The sequence below is a fragment of the Hemicordylus capensis genome, chromosome 5 (genome assembly GCF_027244095.1).
Source record: "Hemicordylus capensis ecotype Gifberg chromosome 5, rHemCap1.1.pri, whole genome shotgun sequence".
In the NCBI taxonomy this organism is placed as follows: domain Eukaryota; kingdom Metazoa; phylum Chordata; class Lepidosauria; order Squamata; family Cordylidae; genus Hemicordylus; species Hemicordylus capensis.
In genome coordinates, this window is record NC_069661.1 from 4,855,528 (window position 1) to 4,871,718 (window position 16,191).

The 16,191-nt window shown below is 43.2% G+C and overlaps 1 protein-coding gene across 4 annotated transcripts in view; it reads left to right on the top strand.

Annotated features, from left to right (window-relative positions):
• ALMS1 (ALMS1 centrosome and basal body associated protein) overlaps positions 1-16,191 on the top strand; it is a 109,767-nt gene that overhangs the window by 13,124 nt on the left and 80,452 nt on the right. For all 4 annotated transcript variants that reach the window (XM_053255633.1, XM_053255635.1, XM_053255632.1 and 1 more), the window contains exon 2: positions 15,028-15,162. In XM_053255633.1, the coding sequence (XP_053111608.1) occupies positions 15,028-15,162 (135 nt within the window). The remainder of the gene's footprint in view (positions 1-15,027; positions 15,163-16,191) is intronic.

The following is a 16,191-nucleotide window of genomic DNA, read 5'->3' on the forward strand; positions in this document are numbered from 1 at the left end:
CACACCTTGTTTGTGATAACCTTGTTTGCTGTGTGTACTACACTGTAGTACAGATGTGTGGTTGTCACATGGGATCATCTACCTGTGGTTTTCATGTATGACATTCACCAGTCACCTTTGCTTACTTGGCTAATGGAAAACTATCTGGCTTTATTCACGGATGAAGGAACACGGTCAGTGATGTAGGAGGCATTAGTGCAGGGAAGATGTGAAGAACAAGGACTCGCTAGTGTGGAACGATGTAAAGGAAGGCAGGACTCCCATACCTTTATCTATCTAGATCTGTGAAAAGTGGGGTGATGGCCTCAAGCCAGTTTCCAATGGCAAAGAGTTATTAATGTCAAATGTTTATTTCTAGAATTTATTAATTGCCTTTCACATCATCCCAAGGCGAGGTTCATAATAAAAGCAACAGTCAATCAGAATTCCAAGCACATTATGAAAATCACTTAAAAGAGCAGATAATCCCAAACACTAATCCAATTAAACATTAAAAGCCTGGATAAAGTTTAAAGTCTTTAAGTAGCAGCAGAAAACTGAAAGGGCCAGAAGGGTACAAACTTATCTGGGAAGGGCATTCCGCAGCCTAGGGGCAATCGCTGAAAAGGCCCTGTTTTGTTTGCATGACAAGTGGGCCTCAGCTGGCCTAGGCAACATGGAGCAGGGCCACTGCAGCTGAGCTTGTGTGGTGAACAGATGGGCCTTCAGATATCCAGGGCCTAAGCTGTTTAGTGCTTTAAAGTTAAAATCAGTGCCTTGAATTGGAGCTGGTAGTGAACTGGTAGCCACTGGATTTCCTCCCAAATTGGGATGATATGATCACACCGCGTGGCCCCTGACAACACTCTGGCTGTATTTTGCACTAACTGAAACTTCTGAAGACTCTATAAAGGGAGTCCTGCATACAGTGTGTTACACTAATCCAAATGCAACATGACTGGGGCATTGGTAACTGTGGCTGCGTAAAATGTTGTTTATGTTCCTCTAGTGCTTCAGTGTTCGAATGACCTGTTGGAGATTAAACTAATTGTTTTAGATCCTGTCAACCATTTTATCAGGCCATGACTTGAAGGTGTGCACTGTGACCATATAACAGAAGAAAGTATATTTTTGAGAAAGTTGTTCTAACTTGTATACCAGAACAAGAGACATGAAGATCCTTTGCTGAGAAACACAGTGGGCCATCTTTGGGAACATATTGCTGTTTTTTAATACCAGCTTGAGGCTTGTTGCTCCCTTTTGTTCTTAAAGGGTTTTTTTTTTTTTGGTGTTTCCCTTCTGTAGTATGGAAAAGCCACCAATGTGGATGGTCCTCCCTCATAACTTTTGGATGTCTCTTCAAATGAATAAACTGTTCCGTTGTTCAGTCTCTATCTATTCATTATGGGCCCTCTTGAAGACACGTCAGGCTTACTCATCTGTTTGATTACCATTCGGAACACCCACACAGCTACCCCTGCTTTACATATCTAAAATCAATATCTATTGCATTTTACCTGTGCTTAATTGCCTTTATTGTTCATGCTTCGTCACATACTACTCCTGAATTGCCTAAGGGCACTATACGCATCTTATTCCATTCCGTGCCTTTAATAAGTAGAACTTAAATAGGCGGGTCGGTGAATAGGGGACCTTGTCTAGTATATTATTATAAAACCAAATAGTAACCTCTTAAGAATCTCACTTTTAAAATGAAGGTCTTCTGATTTAATTATCAAATGAGTACTCCAGCATGTTTTCGTTTCGTGTTGGTTTTCAAATCGCCTTCCCACTGTGATGTCCTTTCTTCTTCCTTATTTATTTTTATTAAGATCAGTGTAAATAATGGGGACAGGAAGAATGGCAGGAAAACTGTTTCAAGTCTTTTCCTCTTAAAATTTGGTGAAGCATTCATCTATTCATTAGGTGATGCTAATGAACATCTCCTTAGTTGAAATGACAGTTATTGACTTGGAGTCCATAGAAAAGGGCAGGCAGTAACTTTCAGCAGGCTGCCAGTTTGTTGGTGATTCAACAGTGCACACGGCATGCTGGGTGACGGTAGAGCTTGCTAAGTGAGGTTAAAATCTAGCTGCAAATGTGAAGGGACAATGATAGGACTTGATAGCAAGCAGGGGGTGAGGAGGAGAAGAGCTAGGTTTTGAGAAGGGACTTGAAGGGTTGAGTTGGAATTGGCTGATGGCCTGAGGGAGTGGCTGTTCCTAGTACTGGGAGCCATCTGGGAAATGTGAGGCAGAAGAGAATAAAAGGGGCCAATAGTGGATGGGTTGGAAGGTAAGAATGAGAGAGCAAATCCGGTACAAAGCATCCTCTCACGCAGAGAATATTTTATTTATCTATTTATCAAATTTGTACACTGCCCTAAACTTTCATCTCTGGGTGGTTAATAATAACATTCAACAAATTAAAACATACATAAAACTTAAACAATGAAAACAATTTAAAAGTCAAAACAGATTAAAACCTAAAAACTTAAAAAGCTGAAAAAGCTTGGTGAAGAGGTGGGTTTTCAAATGGTTTTTTAAAATTGCCAGAGATGGGGAGTATCAGATTTCAGTAGGGAGTGCATTCCGCAATCTTGGGGCAGCAACCGAGAAGGCCCGTCCCCGTGTGGCTGCCAGCCGAGCTGGCGGCAACTGGAGACGGACCTCTCCAGATGACCTCAGTGAGCGGTGGGACTCATAATGAAGAAGGCGTTCTCTTAAATACCCAGGGCCCAAGTCATTTAGGTTATAACCGGTTATAGGTTATAACTGTCACTTTGCCCGGAAACCTATTGGCAGCCAATGTAGCTTTATCAGCAAAGGAGTGATATGGTCTCTCTGAGATGACCCAGAGACCAACATGGCTGCCACATTCTGTACCAACTGGAGTTTCCGGACTATGTACCAAGGCAGCCCCACATAGAGTGCATTGCAGAAGTCAAGTCTGGAGGTTACCTGCATATTACCTGCAAAACAATACCACTGTTTTGAGGTCACCCATCTCAAGAAATGGACACAGCTGGCATATCAGCCGAAGCTGATAGAAAGCCCCTCTGGCCACCGCCTCAACCTGAGCTACCAGGAAGAGGTGCAGATCCAGAAGTACTTCTAGACTTTGTGCCTGTTCCTTTTGGGGAAGTGTGACCCCATCTAGAACAGGTAGATCAAAATCATTTCTGGAGTTCTGACCCCGCACAATAAGTACCTCCGTCTTATCTGGATTCAGTCTCAGTTTATTCTCCCTCATCCAGCACATTGCTGCTTCCAGGCAAGCATTTAGGGAGGTCATACCATCTCCTGATGGTGTTGACATGGAGAAATAGATCTGGGTGTCATCAGCATACTGATAACACGCAGCTCCAAATCCCCTGATGATCTCTCCCAGCAGTTTCATGTAGATGTTAAAGAGCATTGGAGAAAGTACTGAGTCCTGAGGGACACCATACATTAGCTCAGATTTTGAAGAGCAACAGTCTCCAATCAACATAATCTGGAATCTGTCCGAGAGGTAGGAGGGGAACCACTGTAAGAGAGTGCCTTCCACCTGCAACGCTCTCAGACATTCCAGAAGGATATTATGGTCTATAATATAGAAAGCTGCCGAGAGGTCCAAAAGGACCAACAAAGTCACACTTCCTCTGTCAATTCCCAACTGGAGATCATCCATCAGGCCAACCAAGGCAGTCTCCACCCCATAGCCTGCCTGAAAGCCAGTTTGAAATGTGTCTAGATAATCAGTTTCCTCCAAGACCTCCTGGAGCTGAAAGGCCACCACCATCTCAATTACCTTGCACAGCCATGAGAGGTTGGAGACAAGCCTATAATTGTTCAGATCTGAGGGATTTAATGCAGGCTTCTTCAAAAGAGCTCTAATAATTGCCTCCTTAAGGCAAGGAGGCATCCTGCCCTTCCTCAGAGAAGCATTTATGATTTCTACCAGGCCTCTTACAATAGCCTCCCTGCTAGATAGAACAAGCCATGTTGGACAAGGGTCAAGAGGACAAGTGGTAGGCCTCACCATTCCAAGCAGCTTGTCCATGTCCTCAGGAGTCACAAACTGAAACTGATCAGTCGAACCACATAAGAGGAGTTGCTGGATACCTCCAGTTCAGACACCGCAGCAATTGTGGAGTCGCCATCCAAGTCGGCCCGTATACAAGAGGATTTGTCTGCAAAAAACTCATTAAACACATCACAGCAGTGGCTAACTGATGGCTCCAAATTCTGATTCAAGGAAGGGGGGGAGGGGCATGAACTAGCCCCTTCACAACCCTGAACAACTCCGTTGGATGTGAACTCGCAGATGCAATATGACAGAAACGAACTGCTGCTTTGCCGCACATATTGCTTGAGCATAGATCTTTTAGATGTGCTCTATGTCATAATCTGTTGGATTCGAGTCGAGTCTTTCTCCACTTGCGCTTCAGTTGCCTATCTTGCCGCTTGTGCCCCCATAGATCTTCTGTATACTAAGGGGCCAATTTCGAAGAGGGCCGGAGAGGACACTTAGGAGTGATCATGTCTACTACCCCAGAGAGTTTGCTGTTCGAATTCTCCACCTGGGCATCAACAGGATCACTGGCAGAGCCAACATTAAATTTCTCCAAGGTTTTTTGGAATCCCATTGGGTCTCAATAAAGATGTCACCTGTCTCCCCATCTCTAGACAAACACAAACAGATTACAAACAGCTTCAACCAAGTCTCAATAACAAAGCTGGCAAACCAGCTGTTACAGCTCCTAAAATAACCAAAAGGAATATAGTATGCCTCAGACCTCAGTCCCACCCCGAAGGCTGGCACCAGAGGCCAACCCCCTTTGTCAGTTGGCTTTGGCTGCACCGTCACCTGCCACAGTCACCTTCCTTAAAAAGCCTCCAGAGTCCCTTCTCTCATGAAGAACTCTGGGCAGGGCTGATTTAATCTTTCTGCCTGCAGGTGGTAAAAAGTCAGGCACTTGAGGGAAGGTTCCCAGTCTGGGCAGCAGAGCTGTGCTGGTCCAAGCTGTTCTGGCCAGCAAACGAAGGGTGTGGGAGGCAGCTGTAAATCTCCCAGCTGTCTGGCAAAGTAGAGTAGATGGCAGAAGTCCAAGCTCACCTCCTCCGGTCTTCTCAGCTCACATTGCTGACGTTTTTGTGAAGGCTGGGTAGAGATGTGGAGGGGGTAGGGACACCTGGAAACATAAATGGAAAAATTGTAAATGGAGCGGGGTGGGGGTGGAGACACCTTTTTTAAAAAAAAATAATAATACTGTTGCACAGCCACTTAAAGTGGCTGCAAATTTCTCAGATCAAAGTTAGGCTAATAATGTTGCTAGCATTGCTATGCCTGAATTACACAAGCACAAGTCTTAGAACTTATTTATTGATTTACTGTATTTCTGTACTGCCTGTTGTAGAAATCTCCAGGTGGTGGACAAATTAAAACATAAAACAATATAAAAAAGTAAAAAATTAATAAAACAGATAAAATCTCAATAAATAAAAACACATTAAAATTTAGATTTCAGTTAAAAGCCTGGGAAAACAGGTACATCTTATCTCATGACGTGCTAAAAGCAAACAAAGGAGATGCTCTTATTTCAGCAGGGAGTGCGTTCCAAAGCCCCAGGGCAGCCACAGAGAAGGCCTGGTCCCGAGTTGCCACCAAATGAGTCGCCGGCAGCCATTTCCAGACCTCTCCAGATGATCTTAATAGGCGACAGAGTTTGTGACAGAGAAGGCACTCTCTTACATACCCTGGACCCAAACCGTTAAGGGCTTTAGTTTATAGGTAATAATCAGCACTTTGTATTTCGTTTGGAAACATAGCAGCAGCCACCCGTGCAGTTCTTTCAAAATCGGTGTTATATGGTCCCTTTGGGTAAACTCAGAGACTTAATCCTGGAAAAATATTCTACATGTTCCATGTTAGGACCTCTTCAGGTATTTGTTAAAGGAATGCAACCTGAGAGTATGCCAAGCTTATGATACCCATGAAACATAGGATACTACCTTCATACAGAGTCTGTGCTGTTGTAGCTGGATGGCCATTGGTCTGTATAAGCTGCTCTTCAAGGTCTTGGACCCAGATTTTTCTTGCTCTGTCTCTTAAGAACACCATAACAGCCCTGCTGGATAAGACCCAAGGCCTATCTAGTCCAGCATCCTGTTTCACAGAGTGGCCCACGAGATGCCTCTGGGAAGCCCACAGGCAAGAGCTGATACATGCCCTTTCTCCTGCTGTTGCTCCCCTGCAACTGGTATTTAGAGACATCTTGCCTCTGATGCTAGAGGTGGCCTATAGCCCTCAGACTAGTAGCCATTGATAGGCCTGTCCTCCATGAAATTAAATTCTTCTTAAAGCCATCCATGCTCTTGGCTGTCAGCTCATCTTGTGGCAGAGAATTCCATAGGTTAATTATGTATTGTGTGAAAAAGTACAGGAGGACCTTGATATTTGTGGGGGTTCCACTGCACGGTATAGCCGTGGATACAGAAACCGTAACTATCGAGGCATTGCGGCAACAGGGAATTGTGAATTAGGACCCCGGTCAGGGAAAAACATCACTAAAATATTGATTTTTGCACTTAGCTGCTCCCCCTGATTCACACTGTGCCCCGCGGGGAATGCCTCCAATTCGGCTGAAAATCGTCAGTTCTTTCTTTTTAAAACAGAGCAATTTTGAGGCTCCAAAGCACAAAATGGCAGTCGGAAATGACCTCTGCAGTCATTTCTACCACCCCCACCCCCGGATATGCAAGGTTGATGTGTGTCCCACCCCGCCCCATGCTTTTTTCTACATATGCTGAGGTTGGGTGTCTATTACCTGACTGCGAATATTGAATCCACAGATATCGAGGTCCTCCTGTACTACCTTTTGTCAGTCTGAAATTTCTTGGCAGAGAAATGTGATTACCTCTGGTTCTAGTGTTATGAGAGAGGGAGGAAAATTTCTTTCTATCAACTTTCTCCACACCTTGCATGATTTTATAGACCTCTATCATGTCTCTTCTCAGTCATCTTTTTCCAGTTGTTGTAGCCTTGCCTTGTAGGGAAGGTGCTCTAGGCCCCTGATCATCTTAGCTGCCCTCTTCTGCATTTGCTCCAGTGCTGTACTGTAATGTCCTTTCTGCGGTATGGTGGCCAGAACTGTACACAGTACTCCGATTGTGGCCACACCATAGTTGTGTATAAGGAAGTTATAATATTAGCATTTTCATTTTCAACCCCCTTCCTAATAATTCCAAGCATGGAATTGACATTTTTCACAGCTGCCACACATTGTGTCAACACTTTCAACGAGCTGTCCACCACGACCCCAAGTTCTCTCTCTTGTCAGTCATCGATAGCTCAGACCCCATCAGCATATATGTGGATTTTTTGCCCCAATATGTACCAATGAAAACCACAGGGCTCTGTAGGCACCAGTAGTCAAAATCGACTTGACGACACACGTCGTCTTTACGTATCAGTTTACATTTGCTAACATTGAACTGCGTTTGCCATTTTGTTGCCCACTCTCCAGTTTGGAGATATCTTTTTGGAGAACAATCTGTTGTGGATTTTACTACCCTATATAGTTTGGTGTCAGTGCTTTGAAATGCTTTAGCTGGAGATGCCAGAGACTGAATTGGGACCTTCTGCACACAAAGCATATACATCCACTGAACTGTAGCCCACCTGAAATATGGTGGCAAAGTCTCTGCACAGCACTCCTTACTCTTCTTGCATCTTGCTTGCCTCAGATGTCCACATCTTCTACACAAATGAAAAACTTTATTTTTGAAAATGCACAAAACTGAAGTACAAACTGCATTATGAAAAGAACTGAGAAGCTTGTTTCAGTTAGTGCAAACCTGCTTTCTGGAGTATACGACACTCAAAGTGGAAATTCAGGATTGGAAGCTATAGATCTTTCAGATGCTGATTATGATTTGAGAAGTAAACTTGAGTTATGCTGGTGTTATTAAGGATGCATTATTTACTGGAATGGAATAAGATAAACACTAATAATTTTATAAATGCATAAATAAAAAGCATCCCCCCCCTTATCCAAAGTTATTACATTTTCTGGGTATGCTGATTAAATAAGCTACCAAGCTCTTTGGTAGTTACTGAATATAAAATATATTGCTGCTTCTTAATTCATTGTAGGAATGCTCATTTCCCCTGAAATATGAGTTGCTTTTGTATCTGCTTGATAATGCTGTGGTCTAAACATTGTTTCTAAGCCCAGATGATGACACTTTCCTTTTGTTCACTTCAGTGTTGATTGTTTCTGTCTTCAGCATTTTGTTAGTATTTTTGTTTCCTGTTCTCCCAACCAGCAGAAACTAAGAAATACTTGTATACCTTTCGAGTGCAACAGCTTGGAGCTCCATTTCTAACAGTGTACCTGTTTGTAAGCATTATTTGAATTAGAATTTTAGAAAAACAATGATATTAGAACAATAGAATTTTAGAGTAGAAAGGAACTTTGGAGGTCTTAGTGGAGGTAACTGCTAAAGCATTTGGCTGTCCATCAGATCCACAAATGACTGTCCAGCCTCTGTTTCAAAACCTTCAGCAAAGGAGAGCCCGCTTGCCCCTTGCACTGCACAAGTAATGTTATTGTCAAACGGGAAAAATGTCCTCTTAATTTCCTATACTTTGCTCCCTTGTGATTTCAAGCCATTGGTTCCTTACTTCCCTCTAAAGCAGGGGTAGGGAACCTTGGCCCTCCAGCTGTTTTTGAACTGCAACTCCCATCATCCCTAGCCACAACTATGTGGCTGGGGATGGTGGGAGTTGTAGTTCAAAAACAGCTGGAGGGCCAAAGTTCCCCACTGCTGCTCTAAAGCAAGAGCGTGAACAAGTCCATTCCTTCTTCTACACGACAGCCCTTCAGATATTTGAAGATGGCTATCACAACTCCTTTTAGTCTTCTCTTCTCCAAGTGAAACATATCCAGCTCCTTCAAGTGCTCCTCATAGGACCTGGTTTCCAGACCCCTTATCAGTTTGTGGCCCACCTGTGAACCCATTCCAGTTTATCAATGACCTTCTTAAAATGTGGGGCTCAGAACTGGACATATTCAGTATACCCAGTGAGGTCTGACCCATGCAGAGTGGAGTGGAATGATTACTACAAATGCTTCAGTTCATTGAGTTTGACATTAAGAAAGTAGAGCAGATGGAAACACATAACAGCTGGTCAAAAAGGTAAAATGACAGTAAGGCAGATAGCACACGCCAACACCAGGTAAGGGACTTGGCGTATAGGTGTTTATATACCAATGCTGGAAGCCTCTAAGCCAAGATGGGTGAGCTGGAGTGCTTGATTGCTAATGAAAACATAGATATAATGGGCATAACAGAAACCTGGTGGAACGGCGAGAACCAGTGGGGCACTGTTCCTGGTGTTCCTGGACATGAACTCTACAGAAAGGACAGGGAGGGGAGGATTGGGGGTGGAGTAGCATCGCATAAGAACATAAGAACAGCCCTGCTGGATCAGGCCCAAGGCCCATCTAGTCCAGCATCCTGTTTCACACAGTGGCCCACCAGATGCTGCCGGAAGCCACAGGCAGGAGTTGATGGCATGCCCTCCCTCCTGCTGTCACTCCCCTGCAACTGGTACTCCGAGGCATCCTGCCTTTGAGGCTGGAGGTGGCCCACAGCCCTCTGACTAGTAGCCATTGATAGACCTCTCCTCCATTAAGTTATCCAAACCCTTCTTAAGGCCATCCAGGTTGTTGGCCGTCACCACATCTTGTGGCAGAGAATTCCAAAAGTGGATTATGCGTTGTGTGAAAAAGTACTTCCGTTTCTTGGTCCTAGATTTCCCGGCAATCAGTTTCATGGGATGACTCCTGGTTCTAGTGTTATGTGAGAGGGAGAAGAATTTCTCTCTGTCCACTTTCTCCACTCCATGTATGATTTTATAGACCTCTATCATGTCTTCCCGCAGTTGCCTTTTTTCTAAACTAAAAAGCCCCAGGTGGTGTTGTCTTGCCTCATAGGAAAGGTGCTCTAGGCCCTGATCATCTTGGTTGCCCTCTTCTGCACCTTTTCCAGTTCTACAGTGTCCTTTTTTAGATGTGGTGACCAGAATTGTATGCAGTACTCCAAGTGTGGTTGCACCATGGTTTTGTATAAGGGCATTATAATATTAGCAGTTTTATTTTCAATCCCCTTCCTAATGATCCCTAGCATGGTATTGGCCTTTTTCACAGTTGCCGCACATTGAGTTGACACTTTCAACGAGCTGTCCACCACGACCCCAAGATCCCTCTCCTGGTTAGTCACTGACAGCTCAATCCAACAAGCTAGAAAACTTTGGAAGACCGGAGTCTTCCACAGAATCATTATGGGTGACAATATGTGGACTGAAAGGAAATGTGTTACCAAGGTCATGCTTTGCCCTCCAGATCAAAACTCTGAGAGTGACCTGCAGAGAGGCATCAATGAGAGAGAGAGAGCAGTAATAATGGATTACTTCAATTACCCTCCTATAGACTGGGGAAATTCATGTGTGGCTATTGACAGGCCAAATTTCTAGACATGCTAAATGTCTTTGCCTTAGAACAGTTGGTCATGAAACCAATCAGAGAGAAGGTAACCTTGGACTTAAACCTGCCCAGTGCTCAGGTCCTGGTGCGAGATGTCAGAGTTGTAGAACCATTGGGGAATAGTGACATTAAGCATGTACTCTGAGTTCCTCGGAGGAAGAGTGGGATATAAGTGTTTAAAAGAGAGAGCGAGAGAGGACTGGTAAAAAAGAAACTGAAAGGGAAAGTCAGGGGGGTCAAATCACTCCAGAAAGTAGGGAACTTTATTTAAAACCATAATAATAAAAGCTCAGTTAGAATGTATACCAAGAAGGAGAAAAGGTACCACCAAGTTCAGAAGGACACCAGCGGGGCTTACAAGTAGAGTCAGGGAAGCTATAAAAGGGAAGAAGTCTTCCTTCAGAAAATGGAAGTCCTGCCCAAATGAAGAGAACAGGAAGGAACATAAACTCTGGCAAAAGAAATGCAAGGAGACAACAAGGGATGCAAAGAGAGAGTTTGAGGAACACATAACTAGAAGTGTCAAGCAGAATAACAAAAACTTCTTTAAATATATCAGAAGCAGAAAACCTGCCAGGGAGGCAGTTGGACCCTTAGATGATGAGGGTGTGAAAGGGAGTATTAAGGAAGATAAGGAAGTTGCAGTGAAGCTGAATGAATTTTTTGCTGTCTTCACAAAGGAGGATACTGACTATCTACCCACTCCAGAATTCAGCTTCTCGGACCTGGAGGCTGAAGAACTGGACCAGTTTGAGGTGACCAGAGAGGATGTTCTAAACTGTCTTGAAAAACTAAAAATTAACAAATCTCCAGAGTCAGACAGCATCCTCCGAGTTCTGAAGGAACTCACATGTGAAATTGCTGATATCTTAGGGAAAATATGTAACTTGTCGCCACAATCAGGCTCTGTACCAGAGGACTGGAAAGTAGCTAATGTAACTCTGATTTTCAAAAAGGGATCCAGGAGGGTTCTGGGAAACTGCGGGCCAATTAGCTTATTTACCCAGTGTTGAGTAAATTGATGGAAAACATACTTAAGGACAAAATTGTTAAACATGTAGAAGAGTAGGCCTTACTGAAGGAGAACCAGCATGGCTTTTGCAAGGGCAAGTCTTGCCTCACTAACCTTTTGGAGTTCTTTGAGAGTGTCAGCAGGCATGTGGATAAAGGTGATCTGGCTGACATAGTATATTTGGACTTCTAAAAAGCTTTTGAAAACTGCTAATGTTATAATGCCCTTATAGAAATCTATAGTGTGGCTTTGTAGAACTGGAAAAGGGGCAGAAGAGGACACCCAAGGTGATCAGGGGCCTGGAGCACCTTACTTATGAGGCAATGCTACAGCATCTGGGGCTCTTTAGTTTGGAAAAAAGTTGACTGCGGGGAGACATGATAGAGGTGTATAAAACTATGCATGGTGTGGACAGAGAGAAATCCACCCCCCTCACAACACTATAACTATGGGTATTCCCATGAAACTGAAGGCCAGGAAATTTAGGACCGTCAAAGGAAGTACTTTTTCACACAGCGCATAATTAATCTATGGAATTATCTGCCACGGGATGTGGTGTTGGCCACTGATCCAGCAGGGCTGTTCTTAGGTTCCTATATAATGTTTAAGGAGAGAATTCCCATTTGATAAACTCTTTTGCATGGTTTAAGAGAACTTTAAATCTATTCCTTTAAATAGTTGAAGGGTTAGAAAGATTAGAAATGTATAGCAAAATTCAGCATTATAGCAATGAAACATCCCTGCTTATGAAACCAGATTTCTGTCATTAATTTAGGAACAACTGTTTTTAAAGATACCCCCCCACCACCATTTTCCCCACACCCACACTTGTTCAGTAATGAAGGAGAGATGGATCATGCATCTATTTCAGTAGTTTTATTTCTTGGGAAGGCTTGAGAAAGGCAGAATGTACAAATTGTCAACTCTGGTCTTCTTCAAGAGCTGCATTTTCGAACATGTTTGAAAATTCATGTTAATTGCTGCTCTGAAAGCAGTGCAGAAAAGCTTTCAGAGCAGCAGTTTCTGCTAGTTCTACTAGTTTCTTTTGATAACAGGCATTTGTCACAGTTGCATATGGAGAATGGGGTCCTGGGCGTTTGAGCACTAACTCCTCTTCACCACCCATATATGAACCCATATTTCCCAGAGGATGGTGTACTATAAGCACAGAGCCAATAAAATGTTGATTTTTAGGATTTTTTAGTTTAAAGAAAAAGATAACTAAGGGAGGTAGGGATGTGAACTGAACCGGTGGGGGCCAGTTTGATGGTGGTGGGGGCCAGTTTGATGGTGGGGGGGGTGCCTTTAAGAGTGGGGGAGGATGCATCCACACACACACAACCCTGAGTGCAATTTCCAAAAATCCCGTTGGGGTGGCAGCGTATCTCCTGCTGCTCTGTTGCCCCATTTACCGATATACCTGGAAGTACTAGACATGCTGTGTCTAGTACCTCCGGATATATCCAGCAAACGGGGCAACAGGGAGGTATGCGGCTGCCCCAACGGGCTTTTTGGAAATTGCGCACCGGTGGGGGAAATGTGTGGTGGGGAGAGAGTGCATCCTCCCCCACCCTTAAAGGTCGACACCCCCCCCACACCTTTGAGCCGGCCAGGGTTCGAACCTGTTTGGAGGCCCGTAAAAGGGCCTCTGAACAGGTTCGTGCACATCCCTAAAGGGAAGTTTATAAAATCAAGCATGCTGTGGAGAAAGTGGATAGAGATAAGTTTTCTCTGCCTCACACAACACTTGAACCAGTTGCCAAGAAATTTAAGATCAAAAAAAGGAAGCACTTTTCACATTGTGTATAATTAACCCATGAAATTCTCTTCCATAGGCATAGTGATGGCCACTGGCTTGGGTGGCTTTAAGCAGGGCTTGGATAAATTCATGGAAGAAAGGTCTATCAATGGCTACTACTCCAAGAGCTATAGGCCACCTCCACAATCAGAGGCAAGATGCCTCTAAATATCAATTGCAGGGGAGAAACAACAGGAGAGAGGGCATGCCTCCATCTCCTGCTTGCGGGCATCTTAAACACATTTGTTGGGCCACTGTGTAGAACAGGATGCTGGACTAGATGGGCCTTGGGCCTGATCCAGCAGGGCTGTTCTTACATTCTAAAGTAATTTAATAGAATCACAAATGGATGCAATTTCAGCTTCTGTCTGGTTACTTGATGATGATTGTAGCAGATTAAAGCCTTTGTCTCAGAGCAAGCTCACATGAGGGAAAGAATAATCCCTGCCGAACTGCCTGGCTACGATTCTCCTAAAACTATTCTGGAATATTGGTAGGTTCAAAATGCTGCCACCAAGCACCCTATAACTTGCAGAGAATTGGGCCAGTGGATTAGGTGCTGTAATCCAAGGTCCTTCTATAACTGGGTATTGGGCAAAAAAAAAAAAAAACCCACCTTCCATGTGTAAGCTTACATGGGATGAGAAAACGGGTAGCTGCTGAACGTCTGAGGATGTGTTTGCACCAGAGAAAATCCCCCTTCGCCCCCCCCCATTTCCTGAGTTAAAAACCACCTCAGAGAGACTTGTAAAAAGAAAATACTTAAACAGCTTTATTCAATTACTGCAGATTGCTTCTGTCTGAGGCTTTCTAGCTTTCTTAGATACAGTCAAGAATACTTATTAGATAACAAAAAAAGGTTGTCAGGCACATTTAAATGTTTATAGAGTCTTCTGAAATGGTCTAGGTAGGATGGGTGTAGGCTAGTGTTTATTTTAATTACATTGCAAGTAAACTATAATAAAACAGTATCAGGAATATGCAAAACACACACACACACACACACACACACACACACACACACACACACACGTTTCCAACATACAATCTGACTAACAAACTATTCCCTATGCTGAATTCCCTCTTCCTTGAACTCAGCTCACCCAATTCCTGATGAGAATCAAGCTTCCTGCAATCCTTTCTTTTAAGAATCTACAGAGTTATTCCATGAGAGAAACCTCCATGCTGGCTTCGATCATGAGGGAGCATTTCAGCATTTCAGTCAAGACAAGGGTTCACTCCCTGTTAACTCTTTAATGGGAGGGGTGGACTTTCTTTTTTGGAGTCTTGTTATGTACACGAGGCCATCTTGTTGTAAGTGTTATACTTTGTGTATTGTCCTTCTAGCAACGGTACTGTTAAGGCATCCTGTAAATGGTCTTTTGAGCATTCAGTGTGCTTCCCCAGCTGATGATTTCATGTTGTTGGAACCCTGTGTATCCAGTACTCTCTGCTGGAGTTTTGGATAATTTGGATGTTTTGGGTGCCCTGTGATCATCCAGATCATTAGGCTGTGCAGCTTTAACTTTTGTTCTAAGGCAGCCTTCAGTTCTTGCTTCATTAAGTTAAACTAATGATATAATATATACTGTAGTATCAATAAAATTTTATAACCTGAATGATTCCACACACTGAAATATCCTGAAATACCAATCCCCCCCCCCCAATTCCTCTTTAAAAAGAAAGTCTCTTTTTCTCCCGCAGCCTATTGTGACAACGCCTCCGCATCCTGGAGTGAAGGAAGAGCTATTAAGCCAAAGCAGCAGTGGGACCCAGATTTCAAATGCCAGTGGGTTTTCCTTGGGAGAAGCAATCAGACAGAGATCTGCTATTAACCGGGTAACGTTGCGATGCTCTCAATATATATTTTTGTTTGTTCAGTTAGATATACATACTATATCTATAAAGAAATTCAGGTAAGCAGGATATTATGAAGGAAACTGATGTTTTGGGACTCCAGATGAAGAGCTTTGGACATTGAATGTACTCATGGTCCACACACGCTTCATTTTTCTACGAGTAAAGCACTTGTGTGCTTGGATTATGTTGTATAGAGGGGATCTAGTTTCTGACCAAATAGGAGTGATTGAAACACCACTGACATTAAGGAAACTACGTAATCTCTCCTTATGATTTCAGGAGCTCTGTTAAATGTACTGTCTATCAAGCAGTCATGGAAATCAACTATAGTTGTGGATTCTGAATATTCTGAGGGTGAATATGCACAAAGATCTGGGTGGATCTATTTTTCTGAATTCCATGTTGGCTTTTGTATTTGAAACCATGTGGTAGAGAATGCCATCTAGAGTAGTTCTTCTAGCTGCTAGTCCTCTCACGTGATTGATCTGCTTGGCTCCTCCCCTCCCCATCCCAGCTTGTAACTTGTGTAAATCATCCATGGCCTTTTTGCATGGGGACAGGTTGCATCCTTTCTCCACAGATAATTTAAAAAGATCTGGTTGGTAAAGAGACTTTTTGTTTTATATTTTTATAGTACTGCTAGCTGTGCAAATAATGCTATAAGTACACTTGGTGATGGAAAAATAGTATTATAACATTGCTTTAGTGTCCCAAACCAAAACAAGAAAAGGGGGCAGAGTATGGAGGATGTACATGTTCCAGAGAAGATATATCAATGCTCTTGTGCACATCAGTGTACACATGCACAGAATAGCCATCACAGAAAAGACTGCCATGCTTAATGATTATGCATACTCAAGGCTATTCTGTGAAAAGAGGACTTGTACATAAGTGATCTGTTTAGTTTTGTTGCGTAGGTGCAACAAATTGTATTTCAGTGTTTCTCGGCAATTCAGGATTGTTCAAATAGTATGAATCTTGGATGGATTTTGTGATGTGTAAATTCTA